Source organism: Peromyscus leucopus, chromosome 8a (assembly GCF_004664715.2).
Source record: "Peromyscus leucopus breed LL Stock chromosome 8a, UCI_PerLeu_2.1, whole genome shotgun sequence".
NCBI lineage: Eukaryota > Metazoa > Chordata > Mammalia > Rodentia > Cricetidae > Peromyscus > Peromyscus leucopus.
The window spans coordinates 34,640,780-34,661,871 of record NC_051085.1 but is presented as its reverse complement, the minus strand read 5'-3'; the positions used below and the strand labels follow the sequence as shown (position 1 = coordinate 34,661,871).

Below are 21,092 nucleotides of genomic sequence, written 5' to 3'. Positions count from 1 at the left end.
AGGGGTGCAGCTGGGTGATAGAGTGCTTGTCTAGCATGTGTGAGGCAGGCTCTGGGTTTGATCACCGATATCTCTAAAACAATGCAATATCTAAAATAGATATATTTTAAAATTGACTTTCCCCCCATTTCAGATAGTACCTGTGCTGTATGTTTCATACTCCCCCGCTCCCCGAGAGGATTGGGACAGTACCTTTAAAATTAGACACATCAGTAGTTCTGCACAAAATGTATGGGGGCATCTGTATGGTAACTATTTTCTTAGGCAGTTTTGCACACATTTCATTTGGAGTGTGTCCAGCAGACCCAGGAGGAATATATTTTACCCTTTCCCCTTAAACAAAACAAGACAAAACCCCGAACCAGATAAAGATTCTGAGGTTTAGTGGCCTACACAACCTCACTTGGGAAAGCAATGTCCAGTTACCTTGCTTTGTGGAATCAATTATGTTTAAATTGATATCCCTTAGGTTTTTTTTTGGTGGTGGTGGCTCAATCCTAGGGTCTCCCACGTACTAGGCAAGTTCTCTAACACTGAATCATCCTCTCTGCATTTTGTGGTGTTATCAAAAGTTGCCAATTTACTCCCTGGAAACTTTGGAAAGTGAGCCTGCTTTGTAGAAAGGCTGCTTCCCGTTCAGTGGCCGCTGGGAAAGGGCCTTCGAACGTCACCATCCAGTGTGAAAAAAAAAAAACAAGACTCGGTCCTTGGCCTCTCTGTCCATCTTCCTCATTTGGCCTTGTGGCTGCTTTTTGTGGTCACTCCTTGAGGCCTGCCAGGGCGATAGGTCTGGGAAGCTGTGGCAGGCTCCGTAGTAGTGTGGGCAGCCCTGGTGAGAATGTGGGCAGGAGGGGACTCGGGTTTGGGGGCTGGGTGTGGGTAGAAGGGAGGAGGACTTGGGTATTGACTGAGATTGCAACAGCCGCTGGGTCCGGTGAACTCTAAACTCGAGTTTCTGTTCTCAGAAGGCGGTAGCCCTTCGTCCCGCTCACCCGCTTGGCGGTGCTTTGTCTTAGGGAATATTAGGCCAAGCCAGTCCCTTTGGGTGGACGTTTGGACAAGGTTGCCTTGCAGGAGAGACAGTACCACGGGCTTTCTGAGGTCCTATTATTCATGCCATTGTGCCGGCTGGATTTCAGCCTTGCCTTGTCACCGCGGGAAGCAATCCAGCAGGGGCCGGGGCCAGCCTGCTGCTCATGAGTTCAGACAGCTAGGCACCAGCGGGAACCTGCCTGGAAAGAAAGCCCTAATGGATGCCAGAATCCTCAGGATCACCCAAGGTCTGAGGAACAGCTGTTAGATTGCTACTTGCCAGCTGAGAACACAGTGGCCCTGTGAGCTCGTAATCATTTCAAAATGGCTCCATTGCTGGCCTAGCAGGACCCTTCCCTGCATACTCCGTCCCGTGACATAGAAGAGGCAGCTAAGGTATTTCAGGATATATTTCCCCCCCGTGTAGTTCTTCCTTCACTTTCTTCTCAAATCCACGCAGAGGTGAGGGACAGGTGGGGCAGGGAGAAGGGAGGGGACCGGGGAGATGGCTCACTGGGTAATTGCTTTCCATAAAAGCAAGAGTACCTGAGTTTGAATCGGCAGCATCCTCGTAAAAGCTGGGCACAGTCTATGTGATGGCTAATCTTGGTTGTCAACTTGATGTACTTGGGAAGAAAGAATCTCATTTGGGGATTGCCTCCATCAAATTGGTCTCTGTGTGTGTCTGGAGGGGTATTCTTTCTCTCCCCTTTTCTTTCTCCCTTTTTTCTTTAAGAAACAGTTTTTTTAAAAAAGAAAGATTTATGTATTTTTATTTTATGTGACTGAGTGTCTTATCTGCATGTATGTAGTAGGTGTACCACATACATGCAGTGCTCTTGGAGGCCAGAAGAGGGCATTGGATCCTCTGGAACTGTAGTTACTAATGGATGTGATCTGCCACATGGGTGCTGGGAACCAAACTCGGGTCTTCTGTAAGAGCAGCAAGTGGCCTTAACCACTAATCCATCTTTCTAGCTCCTGGGGGCATGCTCTTGATTGCTAATTGATGTAGGGGGGCCAGCCTCCTGTGGGCAGTGCCATCCCTTGGTAGGTGGGTTTGGGATGTAGAATAAAGCCAATTGATCAAGCCGGAGGAAGAAAGCCAGTAAGCAGTATTCCTCTATAGTTTCTGCTCAGGCTCCTGCCTTGGCTTCCCTGGATGATGGACTGTAACCCCTAAGATGGGGTAAGCCCATCACAACAATGGAAACTAAAGTAAGACAACCTGTGTGTCTGTGACCCCAGCATGGAGGGTGGCAATGAGTGGACCTGATAGGTGGACCTGCATAGCTTCTGATGTTTTTGGGCTTTGCAGATGTACGGCATGGGCAAGTGTAGGCTTACAGATGTGTGCAAATAATGCACATACACACACACACACACATACACACACACACACACACACACACACACACACACACACGGTGGAAGGAGCATTCTTAGGGAGTGTAGCTCAGTGATAGTACAGCTTTGCCCAGCAGATCATGCATGAGGCTCTGGATTCTGTCCCCAGCATTGATTTAAAAGAAAAGAAAAAAGGAAGAAGGAGGAGGAGAAGGAAGAAGAAGAAGAAGAAGAAGAAGAAGAAGAAGAAGAAGAAGAAGAAGAAGAAGAAGAAAAAGAAGAAGAAGAAGAAGAAGAAGAAGAAGAAGAAGAAGAAGAAGAAGAAGAAGAAGAAGACGACTGTTGGTTCCTCTTTAGATATACATGGTGCCTGGTGGCTCTTACTGACCTTTATAGTCACATCACAGTGAACTCCCTATGAGTTGGCATGTACATCTATGTTAAAAGAAAGTCTAGGCAATTAGAAGGATACATTTATTAGTCTGTGAGTTTCTTTGTTAGTGGTGTCTTCATTTACATTACTTTCATTGAAAATTAAACACAGTCTGTTAATCTTTTACTTCATGTGATGTATGAGTCTAGGAGTTTTAGCCGAAGTCATTGCTTCTTATGGGAAGTATCTGGACATACATTAACTTTTAAAACTTCAGCCAGTTATTTACAGTGTAAGAGCTAGCAACATGGGGACTGATTTATTGCTTGCTGAATGCAGAGCACCTGAGGGAAATTTATTTTAGATGCAGAAAATATTTCCTAAAAAAAGAGAGGGAGGTAGAGAGCTCGGGCAGGAGTTGAGCCTTTACAGACATTGTGTCTCATTTCCTCCCTTTCTGTAGGGGGGATACAGTTGTTTTGGTTTACAGACAAGGGTACACTTCTGATATTTGTCAGTTTTTCAGGTTTTTGTCACCTATTCGAATTCTAAATGATTTTGAAAACAATACAAAACCCAACAAAAATACAGAGGAAAGAAATAAGTATCTATCACCAAGTTAAGGTCAAAAGGAGATTGTGTACTTAAAACACACACACACACACACACACACACACACACACATACACATCACATATGAAAATATGTGTTTTATATACACACATATATTTACATATATGAATATATACACACATAGAAACATATGTATATTTCTTTCCTTCTTTCTTTATCTCAAGATTTATTTATCTATTATGCATACAGTGTTCTGCTGGTGTGTATGCCTACTTGCCAGAAGAGGCAACCAGATCTCATTACAGATGGTTGTGAGCTACCATGTGGTTGCTGGGAATTGAACTCAGGACCTCTGGAAGAGCACCCAGTGCTCTTAACCTGTGAGCCATCTCTCCAGCCCTGTATTTTTATTTTTGAGTCTGAATCTCCTGAAGTTGCTGTGGCATGGAACTCACAGTGTAGATCAGGTTGGCTTTGAACTTACTTCAATCCCCCTGCCTCCAGAGGGCTGAGAATAAAGTCACGTCTGGTGCTATCTAAAATCTTGTCTGCTTTTATAGATGATATTCTACCTGTTGCCTTGTTAAACTTGGGGTATAAATTTGTCCCAATCTGTCCTGTTGGGCAGAACAATAAAGAAAAGGATTAGTTACAAGATTGACATTGCCCATCAATTTTCCAAACTATATTTGTCAAAGTGGAAAGGTTTTGTTTTAAGCTTCTGACCCAAAAAATTCCTATTCCCCCACCCCCACCCCAGAACCTCATCTATGGGACAGAGAGTGATAGAGGAAGCCATTTCTTCAACTCTAGTAACATTGATGTTAATAGAACTCCCATTTGCAGCAAAGAATAAGCAAGATGCAGGCAAAAACCATGTTTGTCTTTTTTTTTTTTTTTTATTTTTGAGACAGGGTTTCTCTGTGTAACAGATACTGTTACACTGTGACTATCCTGGAACTGGCCCTTCTGAGATCCACTTTTGGCTTAGGCACTCTGTTTCTAGTATTAAACAAACAACAAACCAGCTGTAATAGACACAGAAACTAGCTGGCAACTGTTCCAAGCTTGCCTGATGCTGCCATCGTTGATGAAGGGTGGTGTAGTTCTCCCAAGAATCATCTTCCTCCAGCTGCCCCTCCTTCCTGTAATTAAAACACACACACACACCTTCCTGTTCCTTAACAAGAAACCAAGTGTTGTTTAGTTTAATTCCTTTGTGTCCTGTCATAAACAAAAGACCAAGACCTGGGAAACATCTTGTGAATTAAAATAAAATTTCCTTACTACTTTATCTTTCCTTTTTCAATTTAAATGCATTGCATTCTTCTCATGGTGTGGCCCAAGGTGTGCCTGTCCATCAGGCTGTTGAGCCCTGGGTCTGTCTCTTTCTCTTACACATGCTATTGTTGGTCATGCTGGATATCTTAGTTAGGGTTTCTATTGCTGTGAAGAGACACCATGACCAAGACAACTCTTTTTGTTTGTTTGTTTGTTTTTTCAAGACAGGGTTTCTCTGTATGGTTTTAGTGCCTGTCCTGGTCTCGCTCTGTAGAACAGGCTGGCCTCTAACTCACAGAGATCTGCCTGGCTCTGCCTCCCGTGTGTTGGGATTAAAGATGTGCACCACCGCCACCTGGCTCCAAGACAACTCTAATAAAGGAAAACATTTAATTGGGGCTGGCTTACAGTTTCAGAGATTTAGTTGATTATCATCCTGGTGGGACATGGGGCCTGCAGGCAGACACGGTGCTGGAGAAGGAGCTGAGAGTTCTACGTCTTGATCCACAGGCAGTAGGGAGTGACTGTGTTCCACACTGGGTGTGGCTTGAGCATATGCAACATCAAAGCCTGCTTCCACAGTGACACACTTCTTCCAACAAGGCCACACCTACTCCAACAAGGCCACACCTTATAGTGCCACTCCCTATGGGCCAGGAATTCAAACACATGAGTCTATGGGGGCCATTTCTATTCAAGCCTGGAAGGTAGATTTTTCTGTCCCACCTGCCAGCTCCCAAGTCACCTCATGGAGACTTCTTAATAATTATAAAAGCTCGATCAATAGCTTAGGCTTGTTTCTAACTAGTTCTTATAACTTACATTAACCTATTTTTATTAATGTACTTTCTGCCTTGTGGCTTTATCCACCCTTACTCTGTACTGCCCATGCTACTTTCCTGCTCCCTCCATGCCTGGTTGGAGATTCTGCCTTCTTCCCAGTGTTCTCTCTGCCCTTAAAATCTTGCCTATCTATTAGCCATTCAGCTTTTTATTAAAACCAATCAGAGTGACAATTCTTCACAGTGTACAATAAGATGATTCCACAACACAAGCCACCACACTAGGGTTTCTGCGTGTCACATTTTTTTCAGGGACTCTAGCACCTAGGGATTCACATTGTGCTTCGAATTGTTTTCTGAGACATTGGCTTGGTTCCTGGGACATAGATGGTCATTCCTTGAGATGTGTTGGCCGGTGAGTATCCTTCTGCTTCTGGTCTCCATGATCACCACTGTAAATAAGGAAGCTTGGAGGGAGAGTTGTTTTAGGGAATTTTATGTGCCATAAGATGTATTTGAAACATTGTGTATAACCATCCAAACTTTTTCTTTCTTAATTAAAAGAAAATTTTAAGTATCTGAGTTTGATCCCAACACCCACATAAAAAGTCAGGTGTGGTGGTGCACACTTATAAACCTAGTTCTGAGGGAGACTGGTGGGTTCTTGACACTTTCTAGTCAGCTAGTGTCCCCAGCCTGATGATAGTCAGGCCCCAAATCCCAGGGGTAGATCCTCGCCCAGAAAACAAGATGGACAGCTTCTGAGCCTATGAACTTCCAGGTGACTCTCCTTTGTGTCCTCATCTTCATGGTTGGAGTGCTGGGATTACAGATGTGTGCCACCACATCTGGCTTTTTCACATACATTTTTGTGATCTTGCTTAGGTTGTTAGCCTTGCTCTACCCCCTGAACCATCTCCCTGGCCCGCTTCTACATGCCTTTGATGGGGAATAATGGAACACCTCCCAATCCGGTTTATAATGTCATGTTGAATGAAATTGGACTTAAATTTCAGGCCGCAGTGTGTTATAAATAACAATAATCACGAGACTGCAACTGGTTATTACTATTAATTATGTGATTAATTATAATTGGTTATTTTTGCTAGTTGTTACGAAGTTCACTGTAAGTCGGTTAGAATGTGCCTGAGGATCAGACATCTACACTGTGTCATTCTCATGAGATTTCATGGTCTAGGAGGTGAGGGAACAGGCAGGTGAGGAAGAGAGAGGGCTTCCTCTATGGCAAGGACAGTTGTTGCTACTAGGATCACGGAGGGAAATGCTAATCAAGGAGATTCGTGCCTGACAGTGATTTCCACTCCCGCCAGTCTCAGCGAGATGGGGTAGTAGATGGCTGCTGCCGAACTAGCATATGCCTCATTGAGTGCTGGGACCATTTACCTGACTTGGTATTTCTGAATCGATTCAGTCCTTTTCTAACACCTTCTGTTTTCTTGATGCCTTACTTACTGGAATTCTTATGTGTGGAAAAGTGCCTTTTCCTACTAATGGAGATGAGCTGTGGGAAGGTGATGACTGACTCCCGTAAGCCGGCTCCTGCAGAGGCTGGAAGGGTGCAGCTGCCTGGAATGAGCTGATCATTTTAATTTTCATTGCCCCTAGGTCATCCTATTAAACATGCTTGCACATGTCTGTCTCAGTGTTTGTTTAATTCTTGCCTGAGATACTGTTATGGCTCAGCTCTCCAGTGGCCCTCCAAGGCCCATGGCCAGCCTATCACAGAAAGTGATGGCGATGTTGGGGGGTGAGTCCCAGGGGAAGGAAGTTAGCGCAGGGAGGTGGGGAGGCTCTCCTTGAAGGTGATATTGGGATTCCTTCCTCTCTGATTTTTGCTTCCTGGCCACCATCAGCTGAGCAGCTTTGGTTCTGCCTATGTGCCATGCTGTGGTGCTCTTGTTTCATCATAGGCACCGGAGTATTGGAACCAGCAGGCTAAGAATGGGAACTTCTAAAACAAGGAGCCTAGAAATATCTTTTCTTCATTATATTATTGCTGGTATTTTGTTATAGCAAGAGATAGGAACTAACACTTGTGGCATAGAAAACGCTTGGGTGTATCGGAAGTGTTAGTGTTACTTGGAGTGGTGGCGCATACCAACAATCCCAGAACTAATGTGTCCGAGACAGAAGGGCTGTGAATTTGAAACCCCTTTGTACTGCAAAGTATGACTGTTTCCAAAGGGGAAGGAGAAAACACCCATAATTTCTTTCTTAAGCTCCCTTAGAAATATTAATTTAAAAAATAGAAAATATCACATAATTTTATTTCTACTCCTTAGTATCGTTTTTGGGATATATTAAACATATATCAAACATAAGTACAAAATATTTTCTCTGAGCTTCCCTGAATGTCTAGAGGCTTAATCAAATTGGCTGCGCGTGAACTTCTAAGAGTAATTTGGGAACAACTGCAATTTCATGTTGCAAACCCCTCTTTTCATCCACTTGAGAAGTTTCCACCCACAGTCCTTGGGTTGGTGGAGGATTGCTGGTAGCTAGCTTCAAAGTTCTTTCTGGTCCAAAATTTGGTCTTGAAGAAATAATTTTTCCCTTTAAGTCTGTCACTATCGGAAACATGCATGTCTCCATTTAGCTAAGACAGGAAATAACTTCTGTTTGCAAGAATCATAAACAAGCTGTTCTGTGGGTTAGGAGTCATCACAGGCAGCTGAGCACTGGGCTTATAGAACCTGCCTTGGTGGTTTTTCTCCTCCTCCTCCTCCTCCTCCTCCTCCTCCTCCTCCTCTTCTCCCCTCCTCCCCCTCCTCTTCTCCCCTCCTCCCCCTCCTCCTCTCCCCTCCTCCCTCCTCCTTCCCCTCCTCCTTCTTCTCAATACAATTAAAGATTATTTAGTAAATACAGAGGAACTTTGTGTTTCTAGGCTTACATTTTCAGGGATCAATTGTACTAAAAATTTGATAAAATTTTAATACAATTTAGGGTTTTATGTACATAAAGTGACTCTGTATGGGTCCTAAAATAACAGCCATAGTTTGGCTGTATTGAAGAACAGTGTCTAAATTAAAGCTTCACATATGAAAATAGAGAAAAAGCAATTTCGTATTATGATTAAAAATTTCTCTTTCTGTGGAACTCTTTTGTAAATATTGCAATCAAATTTCCAATTCCCTGTAATCATGAAGAAAACAATTGGCAGTTAACAGCTGGTCATTCACAGTATTGTCTAGTGTGGTATAATCCCATCCCTTAGGATGTGGAAGCAGGAAGATTACCAATAAGAGTGAGGCTGGCCTGGGCTACAGAGTGAGGTCATGTGTCGAGAGACACAAATATACAACAGCAACAACAAAACCCCCAAACAAACAAACACAAAATCAAACAAACAAGAAAACAAAAGAGAAAAGGGCCATCCTTTGGTATCTGAGGCCATGAGAACCTACCTTTCTTGTTCAGTTATCATATGGAACTCATGTCCAGGCTTGGGGAGATTTTAGATCCTTCCCAAGTATAAAATGAAGAAAGCAACACTTACAGTCAGTTATTTATCATTGTCTTTGTTTTGATTTGTGTGTATACACATGTATGTGTGTGTGTGAGCTTGTGTGTACGTGTGTATATGTATGATATGTGCACTTGCCTGTGAAGGCTAGAGGTTGGCATCAGATGTTCTTCCTGAATTATTTTCCACCTCATTATTGTGTGTGTGTGTGTGTGTGTGTGTGTGTGTGTGTGTGTGTGTGTGTGTGTCTATTGTCTATATGTGCAGCATATGAATGCAGTGCCATGGAGTCCAGAGGAGGACTTCCATCCCCCTGGAACTGGAGTTACAGTTACTGGAGTTGTGAGCGATTCCAGGTAGTCCTCTGGAAGAGCAGTCAGTGCTCCCAACCACTGAGCCATCTTTTCAGCAGTGTGATTGAGACTCTTGATCTCAAAGGCCACCCTCAGTGACCTGCTTCCTTCTTCAAATCGGCACCACCCAGACCTCCTCAAACATCGCCACTAACTGGGAACAAAGGGTTCAAATATTGGAGCCTGTTGGGGATATTGTCATTCAAGTCTCTCCCTCTCAACAGTACGGTCCAGGGGACTAAGGCATTAACAATTGGTTCCTATTGCACTTTCCAGATCCAAACTTTAATAATAGTATTTAGAAATGTACCCTGTGATGTCAGAAGAGATGGCTCATGGGAGACAGGTCAGCCCCTCAGCAAGACTGCGGCATGCTTGGGGCTAACTTGTATTTCAGTCTTATTCAACTAAAAACAAACTTTGGTTTGGAGAGATGGCCCACTGGGTAAGAGTACTTGCCTTTCAAACGTCAGGACCTGAGTTCAAATATCCAGTACCTAAAAAAGCCAGGTAGGGTCCTGCCTTTGTCCTACCAATGAACAATGGAGATGGGCAGATCCTGAGAAGTCTTTGGCAAGCTAGCATAGTTGAACATTTAGGAACACTGTCTCAAGAGAAAAGGGTGGAGAGGAGGATAATGGAGGAATATCTGATATCCTGCTGTGGTCTTCTGTACATGTGCATGTGGGCATTTGCACCTTTACATATTCATGTGTATGCACTGGGCACGCATCACATGTACACATACATACATACAATTTAAAAACAAGTTATGTGTGCTTATTTCTTATGTAAGAACTGAGAACTATATAACGAGCGGTTTATTTTAGAAGTAATTTATTGAGAAAAAAGTATTGGGAGTATAGAAAATACAACATAGCCCCACTTTTTAGCAGTCGCATACAGCTCTGTGAATAATATGATTCCCCTACATTTTCCCTACGGTGTCTTTTACCAATAGCAATATATTATTCTGAATGTCCTAACATTTTGTATCCCTGCTATGAGGCTTGATACATGCCATGGCTTTAGAAATTATGTTTATGGTCACACTGTGCATGTGGGCTTTTTGTTGTTGTTGTTAAATTTTTCCATTTATTTTACATACCAACCGCAATTTCCCCTCCCTTCTCTCTTCCCATTCCCTCCCCCACCTCCTGTCTATCCCACCATCCACTCCTCCTCCATTCGGAAAGGGGCAGGCCCCCCATGGAAGTCAACAAAGCATGTCATATCATGATGAGGCAGGACCAAGCTCCTCCCCCCAGCATCAAAGCTGGGTGAGGCATCCCTGCATGGGGAATAGGTTCCAAAAAGCCAGCTCACACACCAGGGATAGGTCCTGATTCCACTGCTAGGGGCCCCACAAAGAGACCAAGCTACACAACTGTCACCCACATGCAGAGGGCCTGGGTCGGTCCCATGTAGGCTCCCTAGCGGTTGATCCAGAGTCCGTGAGCTGCATGTGGGTTTTTTTGAGGCAAGTTTCTCTCCTCACATGACACCCACATGTTATTTTTTGTGTTGTTAGTGATGGTGGAATGTTCCGTTAGCTATTTCACTTGTGGTGTTTAGTTGCCCAGTGATGCTACACAACCGTAGGACCTGAGAGTTCTGAGCTGGTCTCTTTCCCCTGTTTTCTGACTTACACACTGCTCTGACAACTCCTCTCCCAGGTCAGATGTAATCGTGAGTGAACGTTGTGTTGGCACAGACTCCCATAACATTGTAGAGGAGTAAGATGATGGAGGGGACCAACCAGCCTCTTTCCTCCGCTATATTGTGCTATCACAGAACACTGTGACATTTTAGAGATACAAGATGCTCAACGGGACCTAGTGGTCCCTTTCCTTGGCTCTGTCACCGAGGAATCTCCGCTAAGGAGGAAGAAAGGATTTTCCTAAGATTAAACTATTGTCCTTAGATGACTGGGTCCCAGACTCTCCATTCCCTCTGCATCTCTGGGCACCTGGACCTCAGTTCCCTCATAGCTCATCTACTATAGATAGTGGTCTGGTGGGTTTGTCCTTAAAAGGGGGGAGGTGTCTTTCATCAGTTTACAGATGTTTTGATGAGAGTACTGGGGTCTTTGTGCCTTTCGGAGGAATTTAGATTCTGTCTGCAGTGTGAGGCTAGGGTTAGGCTTATGAATATTCTGGAAGATATGAGACACCTGCATATTAAAGCAGGCTGACCACACTAGCCTTGGAGTTTAAGTATCAGAGACAGGGATACTGGGTGAGGAAAGAGAGGGAGGAGGATGCAGGGGTCATTTCCCTCCTGTTATTTTTCCTTCAGTCGGAGTGACTGAGAAAGTTAGTAAATGGAATGGGGGGGGGGGGGAGAGGCGCGGGCGGCGCTGAGTGGAATTGCCCAGAATGTGTGTTAACTTCGTGTTACAGAAATCCTGCACTTTGCCCTCTTTTTGAAACAGCACAGATTATGCACCCAGGACCCACTGGCTGCCAAGGAGACGTGGCAAAATTTGATTTTGGGGTGTTCTGTGAACCTTTTCCCCCTGTGAACCCATACCCTAGTTGGTGCTCATGGTTCTCACACTCCATCCATGGCTGGCTTCTGCATTCTCGTCGGAGCTCTTGTTGGTATGCGGTAGGCGTGAACCATGATGAAAGCATCCCCTGATCAGGTGCTGCTGAAGCCTCTGCTATCCCTGGCCGACTTGGGCAGATGTCCACAGAGTCTCTAGAGTTAATAAGGAAGGGCAAATCTCCAGTTGGGAAGCTGGAGTAGAGAAGACCTGGGAAACAAGAGAAATAGATTCCGTGTGTGCCTGCCCATCCCATTTCTTCATGGCTCAGTCAGTGGTGCATCGTTCTTAGGAAATTCTTTTTACTTCTTAGAGTGAAAATATGGGCAGCCCACCGAAAACATAATGCAAGTGTTTCTTGGTGCATCCGATGTTTATCGCTCATGGTGGTGGTTAGGGTTTGTAGTTTTTGTTTTTCTTTGTCTTTTCCCCTTACCCCTTTCCCGTTCAGCATTTTAGCAGTTGGGGGAAGCCAGACAAAGGATTTTAAATGCACAAAATAAAATTCACACACTGTAAAAGAAGCCAATTATATTGACACGCATTTATCAAAATACTTAAAAAGCCTTTGCTAGATGGTGTTTGTGCTTGGCTGGCGCATTTAACAGCACACTCTTATTGTTCTAACTGCCACGCTTTCCTGAACCAAATGATATTTTTCAAGTTACCTGATACAACTGTAAGTGATGTGAAAATGTGGTGTTTTCTTTAAAACATTTATTTAGAGTGTGTGTGTGTGTGTGTGTGTGTGTGTGTGTGTGTGTGTGTGACGTTATCAGCTGTGGTGGTAAGCAGCTTTACCTACCCAGCTGTCTTCCAGCTCTGTGTGTTGTTTTTTTATGGTGATTCCTGCAGATAGTGTTGGTAGTGTGTTTTGTGATCTCGCTTCACAACAGAAGGAGATGCAAATTCCTGTTAGAAGTTAATGAGATCTTTCTCCTGTCTGAATTCATGGACCTCCTGCCAGACGATAACCCAGTATAGAGATGATGATACTGAGTGTGCGTGCTGGTTTGCTCAGAGCCTGGCAATGGTGACCTAATGTTATGGAAAACCTTTATAACAAAGATATCTCTCTGAAATGGAAGTGACTCTTCTGTGAAGTGCTCCTTGCTGTACGCTCTACCAGGCGTTGAGCAACAGATTGGTAAAGCCAACCATCATGGTGTGTAGACTCTTGAGTGTGCCCAGTAGTAGAAGAAACGGATGTCAGGCTGCAGAATATACAGAGAATTGCTTAGTTGCCTAGGTGATAAATACTTTGCAGTTCTGTGAGGGTGAATCATGAGGGGTCTGGGGTGGGCTGCGGAGGTTAGGGAAGGCTTCCTTAAAGGAGTCATTGTCTCCAGTACTTCAGGGTGCCTGGGTTTGTGCAGGCCGTGGGACCCCTGCATAAAGCCAGCTATTGTGGGTGAAGTGTGCCCAGGGCTGTGTGCTGAGATTGGCAGGCAGATTCAACTGGCATTTTCCATAGTAGTGTCGCTCATCCTGAAGGAACAGGCATCTTTACCTTTCAGTTAGAGAGCAGGTATTATTTAGTACTTTAGTAGATGGAGCCCTAAAAGCTTTAGAGATTCATATCGATTACCAGGGGCTAAAAAATTAATTGCCAAAAAAAAAAAAAAAAAAGGTGGTGGGGGGTGGAGAGAATAGATTGCAAAATCTGTAACAAGCTCTCTTGCCAGAGTGAGAGACTCGGAGCGGGGGGGGGGGGGGGGGGGGGGGGGAGTATTTGTATTCGTAAGTTATTTAATTTTTTTTTTTTGCTCGGTCAGATCTCTGGCTTGATTGTATGGGAAACCCAAGGTGTCAGGAGAGAGAGGTGGCCGGAGGTGCTTGGCTTTCTGTTTGCTGAACCATTAGAGCTGTGGTGTTTGTAGAAATGCATGCTTTGCTGGCCTAGGCAGATAAGGGCTGTCACACGTCTGGGTTTTTAAGGCGACAGGCTCCATGCCTGGCAGAGGCTCTGAGCTGCACACTGGGATTGGGCTCTGCTCAGAGGCAGGAATGTGACCAATCTGGTCGGGGCAGTTGGGGAGGGACTCATCTCTCCTCACTCCCATATACTTTGGCCCTGGTTTTCGATTGGGACTTCATCAAAGCAAGGTCTCCAGCCGAGGGGGGATGCATATCTCCCTGACTTCACAGGCCATGTACCGCTGGCTTGGGAATTTAAACCACATTTGGAAGGCATGCTGAGCCCAGGAGAAATGGAAGTGACAGCCGAGTCCACAGATGGATCCAGCAGAGAGTCACAGGCAGGTAAAGAAGACTCACCCAGAGCAGTGCGGTTACTTGGGACATTTTTGTTCATAGAAAGTAAACTAAGGCATGATGCAGTCCGACAAAAAACTGGTATGAAAACTGTTGAGGAACATATAAATGATTTTGGATTTTGAGTGACCGGACAGTGTTTCAAACAAACATTTCTGCAATGTTGTTTTGAAATGTGTCAGTTTTAAAGGAAGGATTTGACAATGTCAGTTATTGAAGATATTTTAGAACAGTGTTTCAGTCAGTTGACCAGGCTTGCTGTCCCGTAGTCTGCCTCTTACCGCCTGCCAGGTGAATGTGTGGAGGGATTAGGCTCAATGTCTAGTCCACTGATGGTTTAAAAAAAAAAAGGTCTATCCTTCTCTGAGATGGAAGGTTTGTCCAAAAGTATCTGTTGTGTGGAAATCAAGTTGGGGTAATGATCTTGCTGCCTATCTCCCAAATCATAAATGGGCAAAGAGGCTTAACTGCGACACTAAGTCTCCAACAAGGGCATCTTGAATAAGCACCCATTTAACCTGTCTATTTCTCCCCTGGATTGTTTTCTTACTGAGTTATTTAATCTCTGCTGGCGCTGTTTGGAGATGGGCTGCTTGGAAACAAATAGAGCAGGATACCTGCTTAGAAGCAGGAGGAGAGTCCGGTGCCGTGTGCTAAGAGGCAGGTTAGGGAGGTCTGTTAGGTACCGGGGTTGGGGGGCAGCGGTCAGGAGGGGCACAGATTAGGAAGAGGTAAATGTCAGAGTGCTGCTGCTCGCTGGGTGTGTGAGTGTGTGTGTGTGTGTGTGTGTGTGTGTGTGTGTGTGTGTGATCAAGGAATGAACGTTTCCCAAAGACTGAGATTTTGAGAGGGCAAAGAAGAGTCTAGAAGAGAAGAATACCGGGCCTATGGGAAAGTTCGGGTCAGGGCACATCTTCGGTGAAGCGTGTGTGAGCATGAATCACGTGTTGAGCTGATGGCTTCGGGTCGGTAATGTGCCTGCTCTCTCTGCCCACTGCTCCATCCGGCCACAGGGGTGGGCCTTCGGCTCCGTGGTTAGTGCTCTCTCCTCCTCTGTGTGGTATGCTGATCCTCAGCCCTTGGCTGACTGTCTCTCCTCTTTCTGGGATTGGGTGTTGAGCCTCTGCCCTGACTCCCAGCCAGCAGGATTCCGTGTAATCCTGGCTGCCCTCATCTACCTGTTGGATGGCTTCGGGCGATTGCCACCATTGCTAATTGTGATGTTTACTTCCCACTGGACCCTTCCAGATCGTATTCCCCATTGTGTTCTCAGTGCTCTGGAGAGTGCCTGTTCTCAGGACGACACATCCCAGGGGTGAGGAGTGAGAGATGTCACCCAAGAAGACAGAGCACTTGTGATGGACCGTTACTTCTGTTTAGTCCTTGAAATTAGAGGCCCGTCCGACCTAGGCACTTAGGATTTCCTCTGTCGATTCTTATTTGGGGTCTTTGGGTGTGACCTCAGAAGAGTTATTTCGGAGGGAACAATTTGAAAAGGAAAGCTAAGTATTAAAAAATTCAAATGCAGGGGGAATATAGTGTAGAATAGTTGTTATAAACAAAAGGGGAAATTCACAGTTTATAAGGGGTGAGTATCTTTAGATACAATCATACTTTCTAATATTTTATAGTTACTTTTCACATATTATTTAGTTTTCCGATGTGTCCTGATGATGTCGATGAATTATTCTTATCTGTGCTCTGAACACTGTATTCATATAATTAATATCATTATAATTCAACCTACTTAAACCCTTTAAATTACATAGTCAGTGGTCATGTTCTCACACTGATAGAATTATTTTATCCCAGTAACACACATCTGTGGGCTCAATTCCATCACCATTGTTCTCCACTATTTCCATCATTTTCCCTCCCTCCCTCCCTCCCTCCCTCCCTCCCTCCCTCCCTCCCTTCCTCCCTCCCTTTTGTATTTTGAGGCCAGCTCTTCTTTCTGTATAGCTCAGGCTGAGTTTACTATATTCCTACGCTGGCCTTCATCTGTGACTTACCTGCCTCACCATCCCAAGTACTGTAGTTACAGACCCATGCTACCACATCCAGCTTTGTCGGTTTTTATATCTCACCCAACGCATTTGTTTCTACAGTGTTTTTTTTTTTTTTTTTTTTCTCGAGACAGGGTTTCGCTTGTGTAGCTTTGAGCCTTTCCTAGAACTCACTTGGTAGCCCAGGCTGGCCTCGAACTCACAGAGATCCGCCTGGTTTTGCCTCCCGAGTGCTGGGATTAAAGGCGTGTGCCACCACCGCCCGGCTTTTCTACAGTGTTTTATTCACGTCCATATTTTCCTTACTACATATGTCATGCACAGCTCAAGGCATTGTTCCGTAGCGTGGAATCAGACTACAGAACCAACGTTATTCTATATGTCCTAAAGTGGGAGGTGGAAAACGTTCTGTCCCACGGCATAGCGAAGGAAAGGAACAACTAAAAGTCGATTGCTTAGTGATTATGACGTTGTCACTTGGCTTTTTTTCTGATACGAGTGTCCCTGCGTGGAAGTGTCAGCCCACAGTCTGGCAAACTAGCTGTCCCCAGGGAGAGTCTGCTTCCCATCATGCCTCTTGTCCCTGGTATCTGATTCTCAATTTTGCTTCTCTTTTTGGGGAAATGGAAAAACAAACAAAAAGCCATCCAGGAACCTAAAATATTTTTTATTAATTGTTTGAGAATTTCATTCAGTGTGTTTTGATCATTTTCCTCATCCCAACCCCTCCTAGATCCACTCCACTTCCTGGCTCCTCCAGCTTCTTGCTCTCCAAGAAGACATCTACCTGCTACCTTGGGGATGAGGTTTTGGCTCTCTTTATTTACGAAGAGGGTTTTCTGCCTGCCTCTTTGTCTCAGTCCCCATTCACTCACTCATGAGGTACCAATGTATTGCCTAGCTCGCGTGTGCCAGCCCCTAGGCCTTAAAGATGGGTACAATGACGAGCGCTTCCCATTGTTTTACGTCGAGTGTGTCTCAAGCGGGCTGCCAGAGAGAAGTTACATTGTGGTCTGTTTGGTGTGGCTGGAGAACGGTGATGGTTTTCTCTTCTGACGTCGTTGCCTAATGTTAGGTTTCTGTGCTTGGCCCTTTGCCCTGCCAAGGTTAAAGGCATTTTGAGGCTTTCTGTTTCCCCAGAACCATGCACCTGTTGCTGACTATTCCGCAATATGAAATCCACAGCCTGGAGTCACTTTCTTTCGCTTCCTTCCCCCCCCCTCTTTCAAGTGCAGTCATGGGGTGGGGGTAGGTTTGGGGGTGTCAGAGAGTGACTTGGAGAGTTGCCAACCCCACCGGTCCCTCGGGTCTGGGATTTCGGTGCATTCATTGAAAGTCACATCTCAGTGGCCTGGTGAGTCCGTGGCATGTATTTGTGTGTGCCAGAGTTCAGGACTGGCGTGAGGTGGCTCTGGCTCTGGCTCTGGCAGCTGCTGCTGCTACCTGACACCTGGAAGCGTAGTGCTTTGAGGAACGCGTATTTCCTCTTGGCATCAAATGTGTTTTGGCTGTGACTGTGAGGAAAAGGAAGTATTGTATAGTATCATTTACTTTCATAAAAATAGCTTTGAACTCTCCCGGGCTTCCTGTGGATCCGGTCAGTGCCTTTGGAGCCAGGGCGCTGCCTCAGAGGGCACACGCTCCGGCAGAAGGAAACTGTCTTGGGCTGGGCCACAATCTAAGTCCAGAGAGCACTTGCAGGATGAGTTTGGTGTTTTCCTTGCTGTCATGGAATGTCAGTTAGCTCACCTTCCAAGTAGGGACTTAGAATTGTGACATGGTGTAACCTGTGAGAGTGCCACGGGCATCGACGGCAGCCAGTGTGAATGAACCATGAAAGCCAGCGATCTTCCCAAGTGGATACTGACTGGATTATGTGCCGAGGCCTGAACGCGAACATGTGTTGCTGTAGCTTGCCACTGAATTGGCATCCAGCTGGAAGTTACTTGAGCCCAATATTGCTAATTTAAAAACCAGCTTTGTTATATTTATCATACTTACACTTCTGTGGCTAGGCAGTCTTACCCAAGGATACTCCCCAGAGGACAAGGCTTCTCTGACAAAGGTTAAAGACTGGCCAGCTTGGGAATGGCTTGCTAACTGTAGAGGTTGCCCCTGGACCCGGAGGGCCTGGAGCTGTGTCACAGAAATGTGACATTGTTTCTGAGCTTACTCCTCTAACCTGCCTCCCTTTTTGTGCTGAAGAACACTGCAATCACAGGCAGAGCTCATTCCAATCTGCCTCTCTCAGGCCCCGCCTTTCCTTGTTTCTTTGGCATGCTCTGGCCAGCCGCAGGACTTGAACTGATCCTTGGTGTGGAGACACAGCCGGGGCCATAGTATCGGCAGCTTGCCTGTTGAATCACTTGGCTGGCCCAGGGGCCAGCTTTTTCAGGGCTGTAGAGTACTCCCGCCTGAATCTATCAGTCAGAGGATGGGCCTATGCCACCTGGACACTGGGAACCTGTTGCTGCTGAGTGTCCGTCCTGACTTGGAGGTGCTGCAGGGAGAAGGAACGCGTGTCCTTTCTGTCCCTCATGATGGTTCTTTCCTGTGACTCTTCCACATTAAGTTAGAAACGGCGAAGCCACAGGCTGGGATGATAGTCAGCAAAGTACTTGCTGTGATGGAGTCCTGAGTTTAATTCCCTGAAATCACGTGAAAAAAACCTTGAGTGTGCTGACATGCACTTGTAATCTCAGTGTGGGGGAGACAGAGGCCAGAGGATCCTTGGGGCTCACTGGCCAGGTAGCCTAGACAAATTGGCCAGTAAGAGGCCCTTTCTCAAACAAACAAACAAAACAAAAAATACGAGGGAAGACACTAGAGGTTGACCTCTGACCTCTACAAGCACATGTAGCCATGTGCATTTACACACACACACACACACACACACACACACACACACACACACACACACACTACTGAGTGGCAAATGTTTCCATTTCTTTTCTCAGGGTTGGTTCTGTCTAGTTATTACCTGGCTTTTCCACTTTCTCCACAGTTCTGGCTCTCACTGTCATAAATAGATGCTTATCTCACTCTCAGTGGAGAGAGATGACACACGAGACTCTGAGTGGGTGGTGTGTCCATGTTTGGACGAGATGTCTGTGCGTTAGCAGCTGCGGGCTGGATCTGCAGATGACTCACATGCGTTAATCCCTGTATCTTCTGAAGAGAGAGTCCCCTCACACTGGCCTGAGGATATTTGCTGAGGGAGAGAACCGGAGTCCTGTGGTCAGGGTTGAAATGCAGACAAGTGTGTCTGGCGTACTGGAGTAGGTGGTGCCATGGAAGCCGGTCTGTAAACAGGGATAGTGTTGCCTTTTCGAGGGGACAGCTGATAGGGCTGGGACACCGAGCCACATGTGAGTGTTTGCACAGGCAGTCTGAGATGGTGACAGCAGTTAGGAACTAGGGAAATCAGTACCTTTGGGTGCAGGGAGTCAGTGGGAAGACACACAGTGACGGGGCATCATGGGGCAGGGTTCTGAGCAACGCTGTCTGAACCCGTAGGCTGGTGGGCACCATTTGGGCATTTTCCCCATTGGATTTTGCTATTGATGGCAGTAAAATAAAACCTCTTGGATATCTTCTTCATACCTTACCATAAAGCTTGATCATTCTAGAACCCTCTAGAGATTGGTCAAGTTTTCTTCATAATGCCGACAAATGTACTTAAAGAGAAGTCGCTTACTGTGCTCCACAATCTGCAGGTTGCTTGCAGATTTTTGTTTGTTTGTTTTTGTTTTTGTTTTTCAAGACAGGGTTTCTCTGTGTAGCTTTGGAGCCTCTCCTGGCCGTGAACTCACAGAGATCCGCCTGCCTCTGCCTTCTAAGTGCTGGGATTAAAGGAGTGCACCACCATCCAGCTTGCTTGCAGATTTCTAAAACACAACATGTAACGCTAGATGTTCTGGCACATGCCTGGAATCTCAGCACTGGGAGGTTAAGGCAAGAGGATTGATTGTTAAGTTTGACTGTAGTTTGGTCTCCAGAGTGAGACGCTATCTCAAAGAAACCCAAGCTGGGATTGGAGGGATGGCTCAGCAGTCAAGAGTACTCCACTTTCAGAGGATCTGGGTTCGGTTCCCAGCACCATGGTGAACAGCTCACAGCTGCCTGCAACCCAGCACCAGGGGAATCTGGCCTCTGGCCTCTGTGGGCATCTGCACTTATGTGCACACACCTTCCACCCACCTACCCATATACAAACAAATCTTTGGCGGGGATGGGGGACCAACTAAACTAAATCAAATAAAAATCAAAATCAAAACAAAATATGTAGATAGTTCAGAAAAATCAACTCTCCTTTCCTTTTTTGAACATAGTATTTGTAATTTTCTCTTTCCTTTTCAGTTTGTGGTTGGTTTATCTTTGGCTGTCTTTGTAAGTAACTGTTCTTGCCATCCTGAAGAGCCTAGGCAATGGCCTTCCTTCCTGCCATTAGGGAAGGTGCCTCTAGTGGGAGGAGCTTTCCCAGTGACTCCAGCTCTAAGCAGTCAGCCATGCTGGACTTCTCCCATGGCTCTGGCAGGCCCATCCTGCTTCTGCAAGGCATTTCTCTCACTTGGCATCCTGGAGTGTGGGTCCGTTCTGCCGCAGATCCCGGTGGGCTACTGATTGTCTCACTGTGGTGGGTGAAAACAGTCACCACTTATGCAGGAAAGCAATACTGGCCAGAGAGAAGCAAGCCTGCTTCTGATACAGACATGCACACCCTGCTGTGAGAGGAGGGCCTGGGGCCTTAGAGCCCTGAGCTTGCCCTCAAGGCTTCACAGCTGTGATGCTCACTTCCTTTCCTCCTCACTGAAGGATGTGATGAGTTTGTTTCTCTCCTCCTGATACTTCTCTGTGACTCTCCTAATCATGAGAAAAGTCATCATTTTCATCTCAAACATGACTCCTAGGAGTCTCCCCTCACTTCATTATTCCAAGTTAGTGTCCTTACCATTCAAAACGCAACTAATTCTTCAAGCACACCGGGGTGGGGATGTTTCTTAGCCTCTGTGTGGTTGGGGATAATTTCTTACCTTTCA

The 21,092-nt window shown here is 45.6% G+C and overlaps 1 protein-coding gene across 5 annotated transcripts in view; it reads left to right on the top strand.

Annotated features, from left to right (window-relative positions):
- Utrn (utrophin) overlaps positions 1-21,092 on the top strand; it is a 514,855-nt gene that overhangs the window by 37,415 nt on the left and 456,348 nt on the right. The window contains exon 1 of one of the 5 annotated variants that reach the window (XM_028861250.2): positions 13,781-14,035. The exons of the other annotated variants lie outside the window; for them this stretch is intronic. Within the exon in view, the coding sequence (XP_028717083.1) occupies positions 13,966-14,035 (70 nt within the window). The 5' untranslated portion in view covers positions 13,781-13,965. Of the gene's footprint in view, positions 1-13,780; positions 14,036-21,092 lie in introns of those variants that run through there. 5 annotated transcript variants of the gene reach the window in all.